At 42.5% G+C, this 15,604-nt stretch overlaps 8 protein-coding genes and 1 non-coding gene across 9 annotated transcripts; 1 reads left to right on the top strand and 8 right to left on the bottom strand. All coding sequences in view use genetic code 6, as the record gives it.

Moving 5' to 3' along the window:
* Positions 1-47: 47 nt before the first annotated feature.
* SS50377_t20091 lies at positions 48-129 on the bottom strand. The gene has a single exon. It is a non-coding gene; the product is annotated as a tRNA-Ser (tRNA).
* Positions 130-147: 18 nt separating this feature from the next.
* On the bottom strand, positions 148-441 carry SS50377_25930 (Cysteine-rich membrane protein 2; the record flags this gene model as incomplete). The annotated part of the gene is made up of 1 exon (XM_067909756.1): positions 148-441. One exon carries the CDS (start codon positions 439-441, stop codon positions 148-150), a length of 294 nt encoding a protein of 97 aa, XP_067762512.1.
* A 2,625-nt stretch (positions 442-3,066) lies between these two features.
* On the bottom strand, positions 3,067-4,041 carry SS50377_25929 (Cysteine-rich membrane protein 2; the record flags this gene model as incomplete). The annotated part of the gene is made up of 1 exon (XM_067909755.1): positions 3,067-4,041. One exon carries the CDS (start codon positions 4,039-4,041, stop codon positions 3,067-3,069), a length of 975 nt encoding a protein of 324 aa, XP_067762511.1.
* A 1,288-nt stretch (positions 4,042-5,329) lies between these two features.
* Positions 5,330-6,832, bottom strand: SS50377_25928 (Cysteine-rich membrane protein 1; the record flags this gene model as incomplete). Its single annotated transcript, XM_067909754.1, has 1 exon — positions 5,330-6,832. One exon carries the CDS (start codon positions 6,830-6,832, stop codon positions 5,330-5,332), a length of 1,503 nt encoding a protein of 500 aa, XP_067762510.1.
* Positions 6,833-7,761: 929 nt separating this feature from the next.
* On the top strand, positions 7,762-9,885 carry SS50377_25927 (Cysteine-rich membrane protein 1; the record flags this gene model as incomplete). The annotated part of the gene is made up of 1 exon (XM_067909753.1): positions 7,762-9,885. One exon carries the CDS (start codon positions 7,762-7,764, stop codon positions 9,883-9,885), a length of 2,124 nt encoding a protein of 707 aa, XP_067762509.1.
* Positions 9,886-9,922: 37 nt separating this feature from the next.
* SS50377_25926 (uncharacterized protein) lies at positions 9,923-10,888 on the bottom strand (the record flags this gene model as incomplete). The annotated part of the gene is made up of 1 exon (XM_067909752.1): positions 9,923-10,888. One exon carries the CDS (start codon positions 10,886-10,888, stop codon positions 9,923-9,925), a length of 966 nt encoding a protein of 321 aa, XP_067762508.1.
* A 26-nt stretch (positions 10,889-10,914) lies between these two features.
* On the bottom strand, positions 10,915-11,196 carry SS50377_25925 (uncharacterized protein; the record flags this gene model as incomplete). Its single annotated transcript, XM_067909751.1, has 1 exon — positions 10,915-11,196. The coding sequence occupies one exon, from the start codon at positions 11,194-11,196 to the stop codon at positions 10,915-10,917; it is 282 nt and encodes a 93-aa protein (XP_067762507.1).
* Positions 11,197-12,413: 1,217 nt separating this feature from the next.
* Positions 12,414-13,265, bottom strand: SS50377_25924 (Cysteine-rich membrane protein 2; the record flags this gene model as incomplete). Its single annotated transcript, XM_067909750.1, has 1 exon — positions 12,414-13,265. The coding sequence occupies one exon, from the start codon at positions 13,263-13,265 to the stop codon at positions 12,414-12,416; it is 852 nt and encodes a 283-aa protein (XP_067762506.1).
* Positions 13,266-14,590: 1,325 nt separating this feature from the next.
* Positions 14,591-15,088, bottom strand: SS50377_25923 (uncharacterized protein; the record flags this gene model as incomplete). The annotated part of the gene is made up of 1 exon (XM_067909749.1): positions 14,591-15,088. The coding sequence occupies one exon, from the start codon at positions 15,086-15,088 to the stop codon at positions 14,591-14,593; it is 498 nt and encodes a 165-aa protein (XP_067762505.1).
* Positions 15,089-15,604: the final 516 nt, after the last annotated feature.

Below are 15,604 nucleotides of genomic sequence, written 5' to 3'. Positions count from 1 at the left end.
GAAGCGGGTGCATATCATAATGCAAATGCACACGAATGCGTAAAATTCGACACCTATGGGATTTGAACCCATGCGCACAACGTGCAAAAGATTTCTAGTCTTTCGCCTTAACCACTCGGCCAAAGTGTCATAACAAATTTATGAAGCTCACTACAGCATCATCCTCACGCCCACGACCACGCTTAGCCCCCAGCCGACCAGCAGCGGGGCGAACAGGAACATGTACAGTCCGGCGCATGCGATCTGGCAGGCCCCACGCTGGCAGCATTCGCCAAGGCAGCAACACGCGCCGGCATACAGCCCGCACCCAGGTATCAGGACGTTGAGGCACCCCGCGCACCGCTGGCACTCCGCATAGTATGGTGTCTTGCATCGGCACAGCACATCATTCTATGATAGGTAGCACGGCGGGTCTATTTCTATTGGGTTCTCAACAGTCATCAACAGCGTTAGCAGTGTTAGTACCTCGTGGGAATCATATTTAGCATTCCTCTTATTTTATATTAAACTGCGGAATCTGGTTGCAATAGTTAGTTATCGGCGTGTGAAACTTATGCAAGGATTTACTCTACTGAGCAAAATGTTAGAATAGTTCTTCTCACTATCTGAATATAAAATATAGTTCGTCGTCGGCTCGGCGACAATATAGTTGCCTATTCAACCAGACATATCATCTAATTTTAATATTCTCAGTTAAGAGTCAGTGCTAAATTCTAAACTGAAGTCGTGTAGGTCACTCAATTGACTCTATTGGTCGGAGTCGGTAAATATTGCGCATAATACATCTTGATAAAATACTCACCGCTATATAGGCATCTCAAAGTATCCATAGAGGCTGCTATTTATATAATTATGTCATACTATACGATACCAACATTAATCACGAGCAAGTTAACCTTCACTCTAATCAAAATGCATTGTGCGCTGACCTTCCTGAAAACGTGATGGTCGAGTTGTCAATCAACATGTATGGAATTACCTAACTGCCATATTAACAATTATATTAAACATCTTTGAGTATAGCAGAGCTTTCACGGATTACTTTTGCGATGCCTTCCCTGCGGTAACTGATAAAATTTATATGTATACCTCGTACCTACGCATCTGCACGTCTGGGGAGGTTATCTCGCCTTAATTTGAAAGCTTCCTAGTAATAAACTCTAATATCAGGATTAACGACTTCCATAATTCCACCACACATATTTTCTTAGATACAGTATATACGACACTGTGGCCGAATAGATAATATGAATTCCACATAAAACTAGCATCTGGGGCGTATATTACGTATATTTAGGAGCTCTCTGGATGTGAATGGCATCTGGTTCCAGGTACACCTCAACACCTTTGTGTATGCAAATTAGTAGCAGTAGCTAACGTTTAGCTCGAGCATTCTCTATTTAGGCAATCACCTATTTCTAAAGTGGTGAATCGCGTTTATCTGCAACCAAAACGCTAACTTAGTGCACTTTGAACACGAAATATACGAAATACTTCTGAACAATATGCCAGATATTATATAGTATGCGGCGGTAGGCTTTTTGACCGCACGGTTTCGTTTGAGCATCATGTTTGACATTCACTATATGAAGATTAGATGCAGAGCTTTGGCGATATAACACTACTGGAACTGACTTGGCTCCTAAAATGGAGCATCCCTCTCGCATAATTCTCTATCACGAGCCCATGTAGCAAAAGTAACTGATCTAACTTAGGGGAATCAATTATATAACCATAGCAAGGACCTGCAAGAGGATAGTGCGCGGGCAATTGTGCGATGGGGTGGTTTTTGATATTTTTTCGCATGAAAAAGATGGCAGCGTAGTGTCCCATTATAAATACGTTACTCAAATCTGGCGACCCTGCTGGACCAGACTTACTGGATGAGTCTATTATGGTATGCATCAGAATACTGCCATCTGCAGCAATGAACACTAGAGGAATTATGAAGGTGTTTTTGTACCACTAAGCTTAAGATAGTACGAGATAGTACGGAAAAGTAAAACTGGAGCGAATAGTGCAAAACTAGTGTTCAAGTTCTACCAAAAATACTTCTTAATGATAGCAACTATTGTTAATAAGTACTGCAGTATCGGCATTGACTTTATACCGCAGGTGGTTTAAACTAGAGCAGCATAACTGTATTTAGTATAGAAACTATTTTACTCACTACTGGCACTAACCTTGCGACCTTTGGCGTATATATGTCATGTCTATTGACCAAACTGTACAGGAAAGATCGGAGAAAGCGGTCGGGTAAGAAAATTTAGTATACGAACTAAGGTGTCTGAGTTATTTTATGGAATTCGAAAATATTGGCTACTAACAAAATATGGGTGTTTTACCAGAAAATATGTTTTTAATAAACTACTACTAGCAGCAGTAAAGTTAATCAATCTACTCGCAATTTTAACTTCAGTGCTTGTAAAAATAGTAATTCCAATACTAGTATCACATCGGCTGCGTTCAAACCCTGTCGGAATCATAACAGTTGTTACCATATCACAGTAAGCAAACTGCCCCATCCCCAACGCATTGAAACTAGCATGGTGCAAAGTGTAACTTTACTGTCTAGCTTACATGCGCTATGTATATTTTTCTAGCGCTCACATAAACTATGCAGAGAACGGAGCAGGGAAATAGATTTGATTATATCTGCCAGCCGCATACAAATGATGCTGCAATAGGGCTGACACATGCGTGCTTAGCATCCATGCGATACCTACTTGGAGCTAGATTCTACTCCTAAGTGGATCCGCTATCTTTCATAGTCTCAACTGAAGTTGTGCAAACTATAGTATTATTTTTGCATATGAGCTGATTGAGCTGGTCACAGCCCCTTCGGCAGATATTTGTGTATAATACTAAAAACCTTAAGTACCACATGTGCCTGTCGCATCCGCCAACGAAATATAATTCACTCTACAGCTCCCTAGACTCTATGCAAAATAAAAATCAGAAATCTAGCATATTCAGTCTACGCCATTAAGTTCGCTAACTTTAGGAAACCTCGCGAAAGCCACGACATTTACAATATTTTTACCCTACCATATCCCTATCAGGTCATCATTCTGCGTAGTAGCTATCCATCTTCAACCCCTAGAAATCGTTCGATTTCGTGCGCTGACTTATAGAAACCGTCCTCGAAGACAGAATAGAGTTCCGCCGTGTCGGGATACCCCGCTAGCGGAGCTGGTAAACTGCAATAGCACATACTTAGAACACTGCAACCGCAACGAGAACCACAATGGCTACCACCATTCCGCATTCCCTGGTCCCCCATTTCGGCAACAAGCTTACGCATTGCAGCTCCAGATAGTCAAATCGTTCTCCCTTCCTGCAGCTAACATCAATACAGGTCCCGTGTACAATCTAGAACCTGTTCATGCACTCGATGCAGAAATCACCTATCAGTGCGTTCGGGTCTTTGCATGAGCTGCAGTTGGCCGTGGAATCGAGGCGCGAGCTGAAGCACTAACACACCTGACCATCACAAAACCCCCGCTCTGCGCACTCGGTCCCGCCGGTGATGCAGCCCTGGAAAACGCACTTGCGGCCGATGAGTACATGGTTCTCCAGACATGACGCGCAGGCCCTTCCGCCGTCGAAATTAGGGTCGTAGCACGCACACTACCCTATTTCCAAGCAGACTCCCCTGCCGCTGCAGATAGTTGGACCTGCAACGCACGCTGCTGGTCGGCACTCCAAGTTGGGCTCAGGGCCGAAGAACACCGAGTTTTGAACGCAGGCTAGGCATCGTGATACTGAGGAGTTATAGGGGTACTCGGTGCAGGGTTGACAGGAAAACACCCCGGGTGGCACGGCAGCGTTACTGACAAATAGGCACTCCGCGCGGCCCGCGCAGTCACCGAAAGCAGTCTCGCAGTCGTTCTATACACACGTTAAATCCATATCAGAGTGCTACTTATAGCCGCGTTTGCACTAGCAGAAGAAGCCTGATGTCCCATCTTCGCAGCTCATTTTGGAAGGTGAGATATTATGAATGTTATATCGAAGAAATAGGATGTATTCGCGATCCATAGCATTAGTATTATATGATAATTAATATATTATTTTAAAATAGCTTTACTTCCGATTTAGACGAAATTATCCGAAATAGTAGATGGAATAAAAATAGTATCACTTGACTATTATAGGTAACCACATATCGAACTATCTACTTTGAAAGAGTATTGAGGAAACGGTATAGCTCATAGTAATTATAAAAGATGCAATTTACAATTATTGCGTTGACAATACTGGGAAACACGGTCTTGCTGCCGCGATCTTATAACTAAAGTTTCTATAACCGCAATTTTTAAATAATGAGACGCTGGATTCTGTGTTGTAATCTGGAAAATACGTTATTTGCAGCATTTCTCCTCGAATGCAATATTTATGTAGCCAAATCGAAAGTATATGTCTTGGTTATCTATCAAACCAACCTACAGTCGAGAGCTAAGGAAACTTTTGGGCAGTAATACTTATCAGTCCGTGATGATAATAATCGGTAGTCGTTATAGTATTTGTAAATTTAATGATAAGGATACACCATAGTAACGGAACGAGGAAAGGTCATGCATATGTGGTGTTGTATAATGTATATTTTTGAATAATATATTTTTTGAAGCTTATTATTTTAGTTAGTAGCTGATATATAGTTTTACTTCTATTTAACTTATAAAAAATGATTTAAATGAAGTTTTTTATAATTTTTAATATATTCTAACTAGCATTTTTAAAAATTATCTTCTAGCAAATATAGCATGACACTTTACAAAAGGAGTTAAGATAATTATGTAAATTTTTATTAATTATTTTATTCTTTAGTCATAATTATTATTTTACTTTTTAGTAAATATTAAAATCATATTTAACTCATTAGAAATCTAAGTGCAAGATATAATTGTTGTATGTTATCTATTACACAATTATAATAAGGTATAATATATATAATTCATTATGCTAGTACTATCTTATATATTGATGAAGTGGATTTAACTTAGTTATTTTTATAATAATAATACTTAGTTACCTATTTTCAGAATATTATAATAGTAGCTATATAAAAATATCCAGTAAAATCAATATACTTTTACTAGTAATTTACCCGCTTTTAAATATTTTAAATATAGTTAATAATCGTAACTAGTAATCATACTAAGAAAAATGAACAATTATGAAAACAAATATTGATATTAATATATTTGCTTAATTATATAATACACTAGATTATTTTTATATTTAATAACAAGATTTGTTTGAAAAACTGAAACTTATACTTTTAAATAAAAAACGAGCTTATGATTATTAAGATACTTCAATTAAATCAGTATATGGAGATAGCAACCACTCCTGGTGATTTGCGAGCTTTCTTTACAACAATATAAGCAGTAATGCAGACGCAGCTGATCAGGGCCAGGACGGCCGCAATTACACCAAGATAAGCCCCAACTTCGAACGTTCCAGCAGAATGCTCATCCGCACTTTCTTCACCAGCTTGTTGCTTCTCTAATTCCCAGTCTGCTGGTTTCACGCAAATCCCTGTATAGTCCATGTGAATAGCATTAAGGCACTGTTTGCAAGTATTATTATCTGGATTGCATAGGGCACAGTTTTTCGCGACTCCACAACTGCACATAGAGGTACTGTCCTCAGTACACAGCTCTGGTTTTCCATTCTTGCAGTAATAGCCAACTGGGAGGTTTTCGCATTTAGGGGTACACAAGCCGGAGGTTGTGATGATAAACTAATTCTCGTCGCAAAATGAACATGTGTGATTAGAGTAATCTAAAACGTGAGTATCATCACACTTCAAACACCTCTAGTCTGCATTACATTATGAGCAGCCTAAAAGGCATCTTTTGGTATGGGGACTGGTATCTGCCTACTCTATCATTATTCTAGTACAGTTTCCATTTGCACATTCTATGCAATTCTATGTCGGTACGTTATCCAGGCAGTAGCACGAATCCCCGAACTTCATATCTTCTCTACATGGTAAGCACTGCACTAGATGATTACTTGTAGCTGGGCAGTAAAAACCTGCCTTGCATGTATAATCTACTCTAGAACAGGTACCAGAGTTCCAGTGGGTCAAATAACTGGGAATACAGAAATTATCAAGCATTTCGTAACCATAGCTGCACTGTGTGCAGGCTCCGAACATGTCCTGCTGATAATGCGGTAAGCAGGAGGTACAGTATCCGGCCAATGAGCAGGTAGCACAGTTTTTCTGTTCTCCGCACTTGCACGCCGAAGTGCATCCCTCAAAACAGGGTTCAGCCTTACCTTCCTTGCAGTACTCTCCATTCTACAGGTTTAAGCATCCCATTTCGCAAATTCCACTGATGGTGAGAGTGTATTAGTCAGAGATACACGAATAGCAGAATGATGGTGAAATGCACCATTGGCAGAACGGTCCACAGGATTCGCACTAGTTAGTAATCAAGTTACAGTATTTCCCTTTTCTATCCATGCAGTCAGTATTTGTGAAGCACTTAGGAGTACATATTTTTCTTGCTGAATTGAATATGTATCCATCTTCGCACGCAGTGCAACTACGTTCTGAAGTGCACTCTTTACAACCTGCTTTGCATTTTTCGCAACTGATAAGGTCTGTATAGAATCCAGGTAAGCATTCGCTACACAAATAACCACTGCAAGCAATACAGTTTTTATAGCTCTATTTTGGTAAACAATTGCACCCCTACCCAATTTATATATCTCTTGAGCATTTCTAACATGTTTCGTGTAGTACACCTGAAGCAGGACAGTAATAATTTCTATTGCAAACATTATTTCCAACCGAACAATAGGTCTTTGCAGTCATTTTGAAACTAAGATTAAAATCTACCATCATACATTTTCGATATTGTGAAGGTTTGAGTTTCTGTCTATTTGGGGATCTTATCATACTGCTACGAACGCTCAAGTCTCTAAGGAGCCCACTTATAGTCCTTCAGCTTTTGGTATCAAAGTATGGCAATAGAGTTATTTTATATAGGAACTTAAGTCCGATGGAATATACCTGGTCGCGGGTGCAGTTTCGAAGTTTCTGGGAGATTTTTAAAAATTCTAATTTGGGAGTGACTTGAGTAGATATTCATTGTATACTTATTTGTGGTTTATCAGTTAGCGATATTTAGCAGACAGTTCACTCCAAAAATTAAAAACATTTTAGGCATTGCTGGGCGATGATGCTGCGTATCTACAATTTTAGAGAATCGCATTAACATTAGGGGTATATTGTGGTAGTAGATGATATGATGGACAACCGATTCAATTCTGGGGTTTCTGATTTCGTACGTGCCTAGATCACGTACACGAACATATGAGTATTATGCTCATCCCCCAAGCTAAATGAAACCAGACATAGAGTTCAAGCTGCATGCGGAACCAGAGATGGCTGACCTCGAAATGCAACCTAACTCTTTCATTGGAGATATACACGCAAGAATTAGCAGCCGGAGCAACTGCAGGTGGCAGCATTACCACTGTCCCGAAAATGAAGGAGACGCGTCCAATGGATTAGGAAGCCCTCGAAGTAACTTGGTCGGATATATAGGGAGTGCAGCTAGATGACCTACAGGGGTACAAGCTGGTCCGCTTCTTCTGGATACTACCATCATCCGCTAGAGCCAGCTGGTCTGAATGAATATGGTGCCCCTAGTATAACGGGACGGATCATATATACCTTAATAGATTAGAATAATTGTGAACATTTACTGTTGTTGGCTAGAATGGACCCTCTCTGACAAAATGTCTCCTGATATCCATTATTGGGTGCCGATATACGGATTATTATGCCATCACGAGCTCCTAGCAGCGATGCATTACACACTATGTTCTGTATGGCGCAATACCACAGATTGCAACCAGGCGGATGGATATTACTGTAATGAGGATACGCACCAATGCAAGCACCGCGGCGAGTTCTGTGGGGGATGCTTGTCATAAGATTTCTGCTATAAGTGCATTTCGAAAGAGGACGTCCTAAATAGTAATGGGACGTGCACGACGGGATGCAAGGACCTGGAAGAGGGCTTTTACTGCAATGAGGGAAAGTAAGAGCCGTGCTTTGAGGGCATCGCCTCAGCATGCAGGTGCAAGAGCGGGGACAACTGCGCAACCTGCTCGATCTACGGGAACTGCCATGCATGCTTACCCAATTATTAGATTAACGAGTATGGGAACTGCTTCTAGTGCGCGCTGGGGTACGAGATCAAAGCCTAAACTTGCGTTCCAACCCAATATTCGCAGGCAGAGGCTGGCACATGCTCCCTATCCGTATAAGGCTGCAGGGCTGGCTTCTTCTGCCCCGCCGTGGATAAGTTTTTTGTAAAATGCCAAAAGTGCAATGAGAACATGACTCTCGAACAATCATGCTATTGCGTTGATTATATCCCCACAGCTAACTGCATACAATGCGCAGGGCTCTCCTGTGGCTAGTACCATATCGCCCAGCACGACCACACGACACCTCTTCACAAGTGCCATCACGGCTGCTTCGAGTGTGATGAAAACAGGACGTGCTTAAGGTGCGCTCAAACCTATGTTTACGACGAAAACTCCAACACATGCAACAATTATTGCTAGAACAACAAAGATTGCGAAATAACACTGGGAAGCTTCTGCGACACGGGCTCTAAGCGGTGCACGGCATGCCAAGCGGGGTGCCTGAAATGCAGTGCGAGCGACTTCTGCGAAAAGTGCGACCCAAGCAACTATGTCACAACGACAGCTGGACTTTGCACCCCGAAATGCGATTACCTGCTAGGCAGCTTCTACTGCAATAACGGAGCGCCGGCAGGATGCGAGGAAGGCATCACGTCGCAGTGCAAGTGCGGTGATTCGCAAAACTGTGCCACCTGCACGCAGACCGGAAAGTGTGCATCGTGCTTTTCCCGTTTCGCCCTAAGCGGAAAAGGAGATTGCCAGCTATGCCAAAGGGGCTATGCGCATATAGGGGACCTGTGTGTTGCAGTAAGAGTGGACCCCGAGGTGTCGGGCTCATGCACAAGCGAGCAGCCGACGTGCAAGGCTGGCTACTTTTGCCCCGCCGTTGGCTCTCAACGCGTCTAGTGCTAGCTCTGCCACGAGGATATGGCGCTTGGCGAGTCGTGTTACTGCGCGGACCACGTGCCAAGTAAAAACTGCGTCGAGTGCGTGAATGGCTAATGCACTAGAAGTCAGTATGACCACAAAGAGCATGTTCCGAGTCACCCAAAATGCCTTTCTGGATGTTACGAGTGTGACGAATAGCAAAAGTGCTTAATGTGTGCTTAAACTTTCATATTAGATTAAGCAGCCAACACATGCAGTAACAAGTGCGAAACGAACCAGGACTGCGCCAAGGTGATTGCAAGCTTTTGCGACACCGACACGAAGCGCTGCACCGAATGTCCTGCTGGATGTAGTTTTTGCAGTTCGGCAACTTTTTGCGATAAATGCGAAGATCGCAATTATGTCTTAACCACTACTGGGCTTTGTACGTCGAAGTGTGAAAACATTCCACTTGGATTTTACTGCAATGACGGGTTACCTGAACCGTGCCATGAAAACATAACATCTTAATGCAACTGTGGGAACTCCTAAAACTGCGCCCTTTGCAATTCTAACCATAAGGGATGCTTGAAATGCCTACCCAACATGCAGAAAAATACATATGGTATGTGCTTAACTGCTCTGGAATGGAAATTGTAAAACTAAAAAGCGGATGGGGAAGTCAAGTAGGAGCTCACACGCGATACTCTTGGTATTAGCACCTACCTTGGAGCTGCTGCTGCTATTGGTATTTTGACCTTCAGCGTTGGCGCTGTGGCGTACATTGCCGTGAAGAAGGCCCGCAAGGCCGCTGGAGTCGCTGCTACTGCCATCAACTGATATAATTAATTCACTGTACCATAACAGCCCGCTCTGCTCAGCCATAATTTTGAATTTCAATTTAGCATAAGCTTCTTGATATTAAAACTGAAGGCATTTTCAATCCTTAATATTGGGTACAACGATGTCCATGCATAGTAAGATGTATCGAAAGTGTACTCGGCAAGTAAAATATGATAGCCAAATATTATTAGTTCGATACTTTTTCAATTTGATCTGTAGCAATAGCATGGTTTTAAAGTATAGAAGCAAGGCGGCCAAGTATCAAATATGTAAAGGTCGCAGCATAAAACTGGAAAGAATCAAATCGCGTTAGCGATTAAGTGAATAACCCGTTTATGTCGCCATCCTATATGCTTTTCTCTATGTCATGTATTTCCACTAAATCATAGTCAAAGCATATTGGCCTGCCTTTCGCACGCAGGCTGTTAGACATTTCTGATACCGGGTGCTTTCTTTTCACAAGTGACTGTTTATCAGCAGGTGCGAAGGCATTCATGCGAACTGCCTACCAGCTATGTTCGTTTGCAGCACTACCAAGCACTGCTCCCGACGGGCGCTGCCGGAGTACGGTGCGGAGCACAGCGGATTCCTCGCCGTTTTCGCAATCGGTGTTGCAGCGAGGAACCAGAGAGCTCGAGGGAATTTTTATTACCTGCAGTACATTGCCGCCCAACACCTCCGGGAGACAGTGTCTACCCCAACCATGCTTTGTCGTACTAGAGACATCGCTCCATTGCGGCCTAGCCTTAGTGCGAAGTTTGCTCCAACCGAAATCTCTAAATAAGACATGCACATCCAGTACCGGGCCAGAAAACAATGGAACATGTTCAATCACGGTGGCTGCTGGTGAGTGCTAGAGCATGCGCCTTCCAGGGTTACACTAGTAATACATCCCACACGCCGCAAACCTGAGCAAGCGAACTAGCACCAGCCCAGGCGCCAGATGGCCGTTTTTCAGGAAGCAAAGCTCCGACCTGTGTACGCTGCAGGTTAGACGCATCCTTTACGGTAGTCCAATATTTTTAGTCAGACCCACTCGCAAAATTTCAGCGATTGGTGGTTGGGTACCAGCAGGACATACTATCGCCTGCGAAAACGATTGCAGCTCACTGCCAAAATCAGTTTTGCAGTTTTCGCGTAGACTACTTCCTGCGCACTGTTCCGTCCATTATTGTAGGCAGTGGTGTTGGCAGCTTCAGTCTTAGACTCAGCCTGGCACCGCAAGTCTAATTCCTACGGGGCAGCAGACATATGGCTCGTTTGCAGCCAGAAGCCCTGATCACCTAATGCTGTCTAGAATAGGGGCATTGGTACGTGCTGTTGCGACTGCAAGAGCCGGTAAACGATGGTTATAACACACGCCCAAAGAGATGCAAGTCCACGTCCGAAGGTTAGCGCCTGACGCTAGATTCTCTGCCGCTCACCAAGCTGCAAACCTCATCGACCTCCAATTGTCATCCTTGCCTATTGCAGCGGATATGGCATGATGGTAACGAGGAACCGGCGAACACAAAATTGGCTTGGCGCCAGCCTTCGTCCCGTGTTCGCGCTAGGTTACCATCGAGTGAGGCTGCAATAGCTGCATGCCTCTGGGAATCGCAACGAGAGCCTTCCGCCCTCGAAGTTCTTTACAATAGCAGCGGTAACCCGGTCTGGAGAGCTTAACAATCTAGTATTCAGCTTTCTTCGCTGCTATTGCTTGATAAAAGTTAGTCCCACTGCAAATGCATGTGGTTTCTGCCAGGCGGCGCTGTGTAGACCTGTATGGATGATACTCGGAGAGGAAATACTAGTATCCTCACTGGCAAGGAAAAGAGCACGCCGTGCACTTGCTCCAGCGCGACATGAATGTAATTGGGAGGGTTATCACGGGAGGTGGGAGCAGCCGTAAATTGTAAAGAAATGCTGCGATGAATCTGAATGCGGTATGCCCCAGGGTATATCGCTGCATTTGGCAATCGGGCAGCTAGATACATAAGGGTATCATATACGGTCACACCTCGCAGCTTCACGAAATAACCAAAGCTGATGCTATGAGCACGCCGTGGCAGCTTCGCTCAGCCGTATCGTCATTATCCCGATACCAGGTGCATGCCGAGCTAGCTGCGCCATCATCCACGCATGAACTGGGTGTTTGCTGGTAGAGAATGGGCAGCTGGGTATCTATCATCCCCATCCAGGCCTATTCACTTCCGCTGCGAACCTAACCGGACGCAGCTCCTCGCCTCCTGGGCCCGGCGGAGCCCTGCATCCACGTCAGTGGATCTTGGGAAGGTCTGGTCCTGTCAGACGGGCACCATTGCTCCGAGGCGAGCGAATGGTATCCCGAGGGCGGGGTACATTCTGGGGAATGGAGCTGTGTGCAAACTCCTCCATTCCCTTCCATTAATTCTAATATTCTCCGTAAAGGTGCGCCCAGCCTCAGAACCACCGTGCGAAGGCTTATTGCGGTGTTCGGATCGGCTTTTCCATACATGCAGCCAGTGGAGCGATGGGCGTCCAGCGCGTTCAGTGACGGATCCGGCTCACTTGTCGTACTGCAGGGTCTCCCGCACCAGGGCTTCCGTATCGGTGAGCGTGGGGCGTGGCACCTCCGCCTGCCGTGTGGTGACGACGGCGCTTCTGCCCGGGAGCCCGGCACGCCTTTTGAGGTAGAAGAAGGCGATGAGGCCCACCAGGCCCACTGCGACGAAGACCAGCACCACAATACCGGCTATGAGCCCCATGGACACGCCGTCCTGGTGGAGCTGCCCGTCCACGCACTGGAACAGCACGGTGTTGAAGGTTTGCCCGGGCTCACATCGTGTGTCCACGCACCTGTCGCGCACGAACACGAAGCCCGGGCGGCAGACCGTACAGAGCTCGTTCACCAGGGCGTGTTCGTCGGCGCAGACACTGCACTTGGCCCCGGCGTCCAGCAGGTAGGTCGAGCACGTGCACACCCCTGCCTCGCACCTGCCCCTGCCTGCGCACTCAGTACCGCTGTGCACGCAGCCGCTCGGCACGCAGGTATCCCCCACGCGCTCGAAACTAGCCAGACACTACGAGCATCCATGCACCGGGTCCAGGGCTGGGTCCCCGCAGCGACACTCCCCCGAGCCCTCGCAGGTCCCCTGCCCGCTGCAGATGGAGCTGCCCGTGATGCACTTCGCTGGGCGGCAGTCGTAGTTGGACGCGTTGCCGAAGTACGCGGCCCCAGGCAAGCAGCCCTGGCACTGTTGCTTCGGGTCGTTGAACGGGAAGTTCCCGCAGTCTTTGCAGACGAACTGCGCGTTCTCCAGGGCGCAGGCCCCGCGACCGAAGCACCTCCCGCGCTGCGTCTTGCACAGGTCGCGCCCGCAAGTCAGCAGAGGCACTCCTAGTGTTAGAATTTGCATGTTCTGGGGTCATTGCAGAGCATAATACCGGTTTTGCAGACCAAGCGAACACACGCTCCAGCGTGGTACTCAAACCTTGATTTATAGTCAACGCAGCAGTTCGATTGGCCGAAGTTTCCATCAGAGATGCAGATATCTGGCGGTAAACATGATCAGTTTTGGTTGAATACAGTGGTGCCCGTTATACAATTTATTGCTTCGTATATGAATTTCGACGTAGAGAATATGAAAATTATTTTATACATTGAATGCCTTTTTTAGTCTATACGTGTGTGTTTTCCATATTTTGCAGGAGAATAGCTGGGTACTTTCAAAACCTGTTGAAATGGATTTTCTGTCGCGTTAACATGAAATTTTTTCTGATAAGAACAAATTACGGAACATTCTAATTAGAGGTTGGTGAAGTACCTAAAGTATATGGTGTATTTTTAGAGTTTGCAAGAGAAACTGGTTCGCATATGAAACTTATTGGTTTGGCGGAGAAACATGATCTATATCTGCTACAAATTTGCCTTACTCTGACACACGTAGGATAAGAATATTTGGCGTGATTGATTGCTGAGACCGTGCTAATTGGAGACTCTATGCATTATGGGACTATAAAGTTAGGTTCGCAGTGCAAGTATAGAATGTTGTTCTCACTCTCTCCACATTTTATGCAAATAATATTATATTCAATGCAATACTTGGCTATGCATACAATATTTATTATAATTTAGTTGCGAAAGTATCTTATTTTCAGTCTAGAGGTATTTTTAATAGTTAAAACTATTAATATTACTATATGTCCGATTAGTTTAGAAAAGCTTACTAGTGTAAATCAAAACTATGATCAATTATTACGAAATGTATAAAGAGATTAAAAGTGAATTATTTTAAGACATATTCTAATAAATAATACTGGAATATCACTTACTAAGAAATAATAGTATTAATATATAAATTTAATTAAAAATCTATAGCATAAAATAAAGAAATTAGTGGTATGGAAATTTAGAATTTTGTTTTATTTTTGTAAACTATTATAACTTAATGTTTAGGAGTATAATACCATATGTTAGGATACACAATATGACTTTTTTGAACTATATATTGCGTATTTAAAACAAATATCTGATGAGACATCATAGTCAATAGTAAATTTTAAGTATACTAACAATTTAATCTTCTGAATATTTTTAATATAAAGGACATAATGATTTTAGTTAAATTAATATAATATTAATATCTTTACATAGTAGATATAATCAATGTATAACAAAATATGTATAAGTATAATATCTCATTTGTGAGGTAATTTGATTAAAAACGTTTTAACTATATAATCAGTGGCTGCCTTTAACACGTACTTGACTAAAGAAAATATCAGAGCGACCTTCTGTTGTTTAAAGTACTCCACATCCTGCATAAAAAGATTTGCCTGTATTGACATCTTCAGCCATTTCAAATGCATCACCTGATCGCTCACAATATATGAAGCTATTACCTACCGTCAGTGTTGCAGGTTAACTCTCGATTACTTCGTATCCAAAAGTGTACGATCCACCATCAAACCCTCGCGACTTTTTCTTTTTCTTATCAATATGGATCAACACTTGTTCTGTAGCTGCTTATTGTTCTTATATCATTTCTGGAACTTGTTAGTGTGTGAGTTCACGAAGTTCTTTTGATACAGTATCAGCGTCCTACGGGTATAATTCAGCATCTATTGCTAACCGTAATAGATTAATAGACTCTGGTGAAAAATTATCTTTCATTGTACTTAAAAGTTATGAAAATAACTGTTTCTAAGTTTCAAATGACTATTGAACCAATTTTTCCATTTGGAGTGGAATATGATAAGTATTATAGATTATTATATATTATTTAATACAAAATACAAAATTTATTATGTAATAAATATACTTATTTTTTAATTATAAATAAATTTATGTAAACGTATTTACTTTACTTGCTATCATATATATGTCTTTATTATCTTCAAGAATGAAAATTACATAATTAAAAAAAAAAATTTTAATAAAATATGAATAATTATTTATCGTTTTAGCTACTAATTAAAATTATTTATAATATTATAAAAATATTAAATTATATCAATGCAAAGTTAAACTAGAAGTTATACTACTTTTGATTTAAAGTGATTAGGTTTGTTGTATAATAAAACTATTATATAAGTCTATTATAATGGAAATTATTATAAGCCATCTAAAGTAAGTACAAATATATTCAGTTGTTATCATAAATTAAAACTAATGTTTATAATTTTAAAATATAGTATGGATAATTTAAACCTGACAAGTAATTAATTAAACTACAAATCATAAAAGAATACGAAT

Source organism: Spironucleus salmonicida, chromosome 6 (genome assembly GCF_000497125.1).
Source record: "Spironucleus salmonicida strain ATCC 50377 chromosome 6, whole genome shotgun sequence".
NCBI lineage: Eukaryota > Fornicata > Diplomonadida > Hexamitidae > Spironucleus > Spironucleus salmonicida.
The sequence above is the reverse complement of the archived record's forward strand: the minus strand, read 5'-3'. Positions and strand labels throughout refer to the sequence as shown.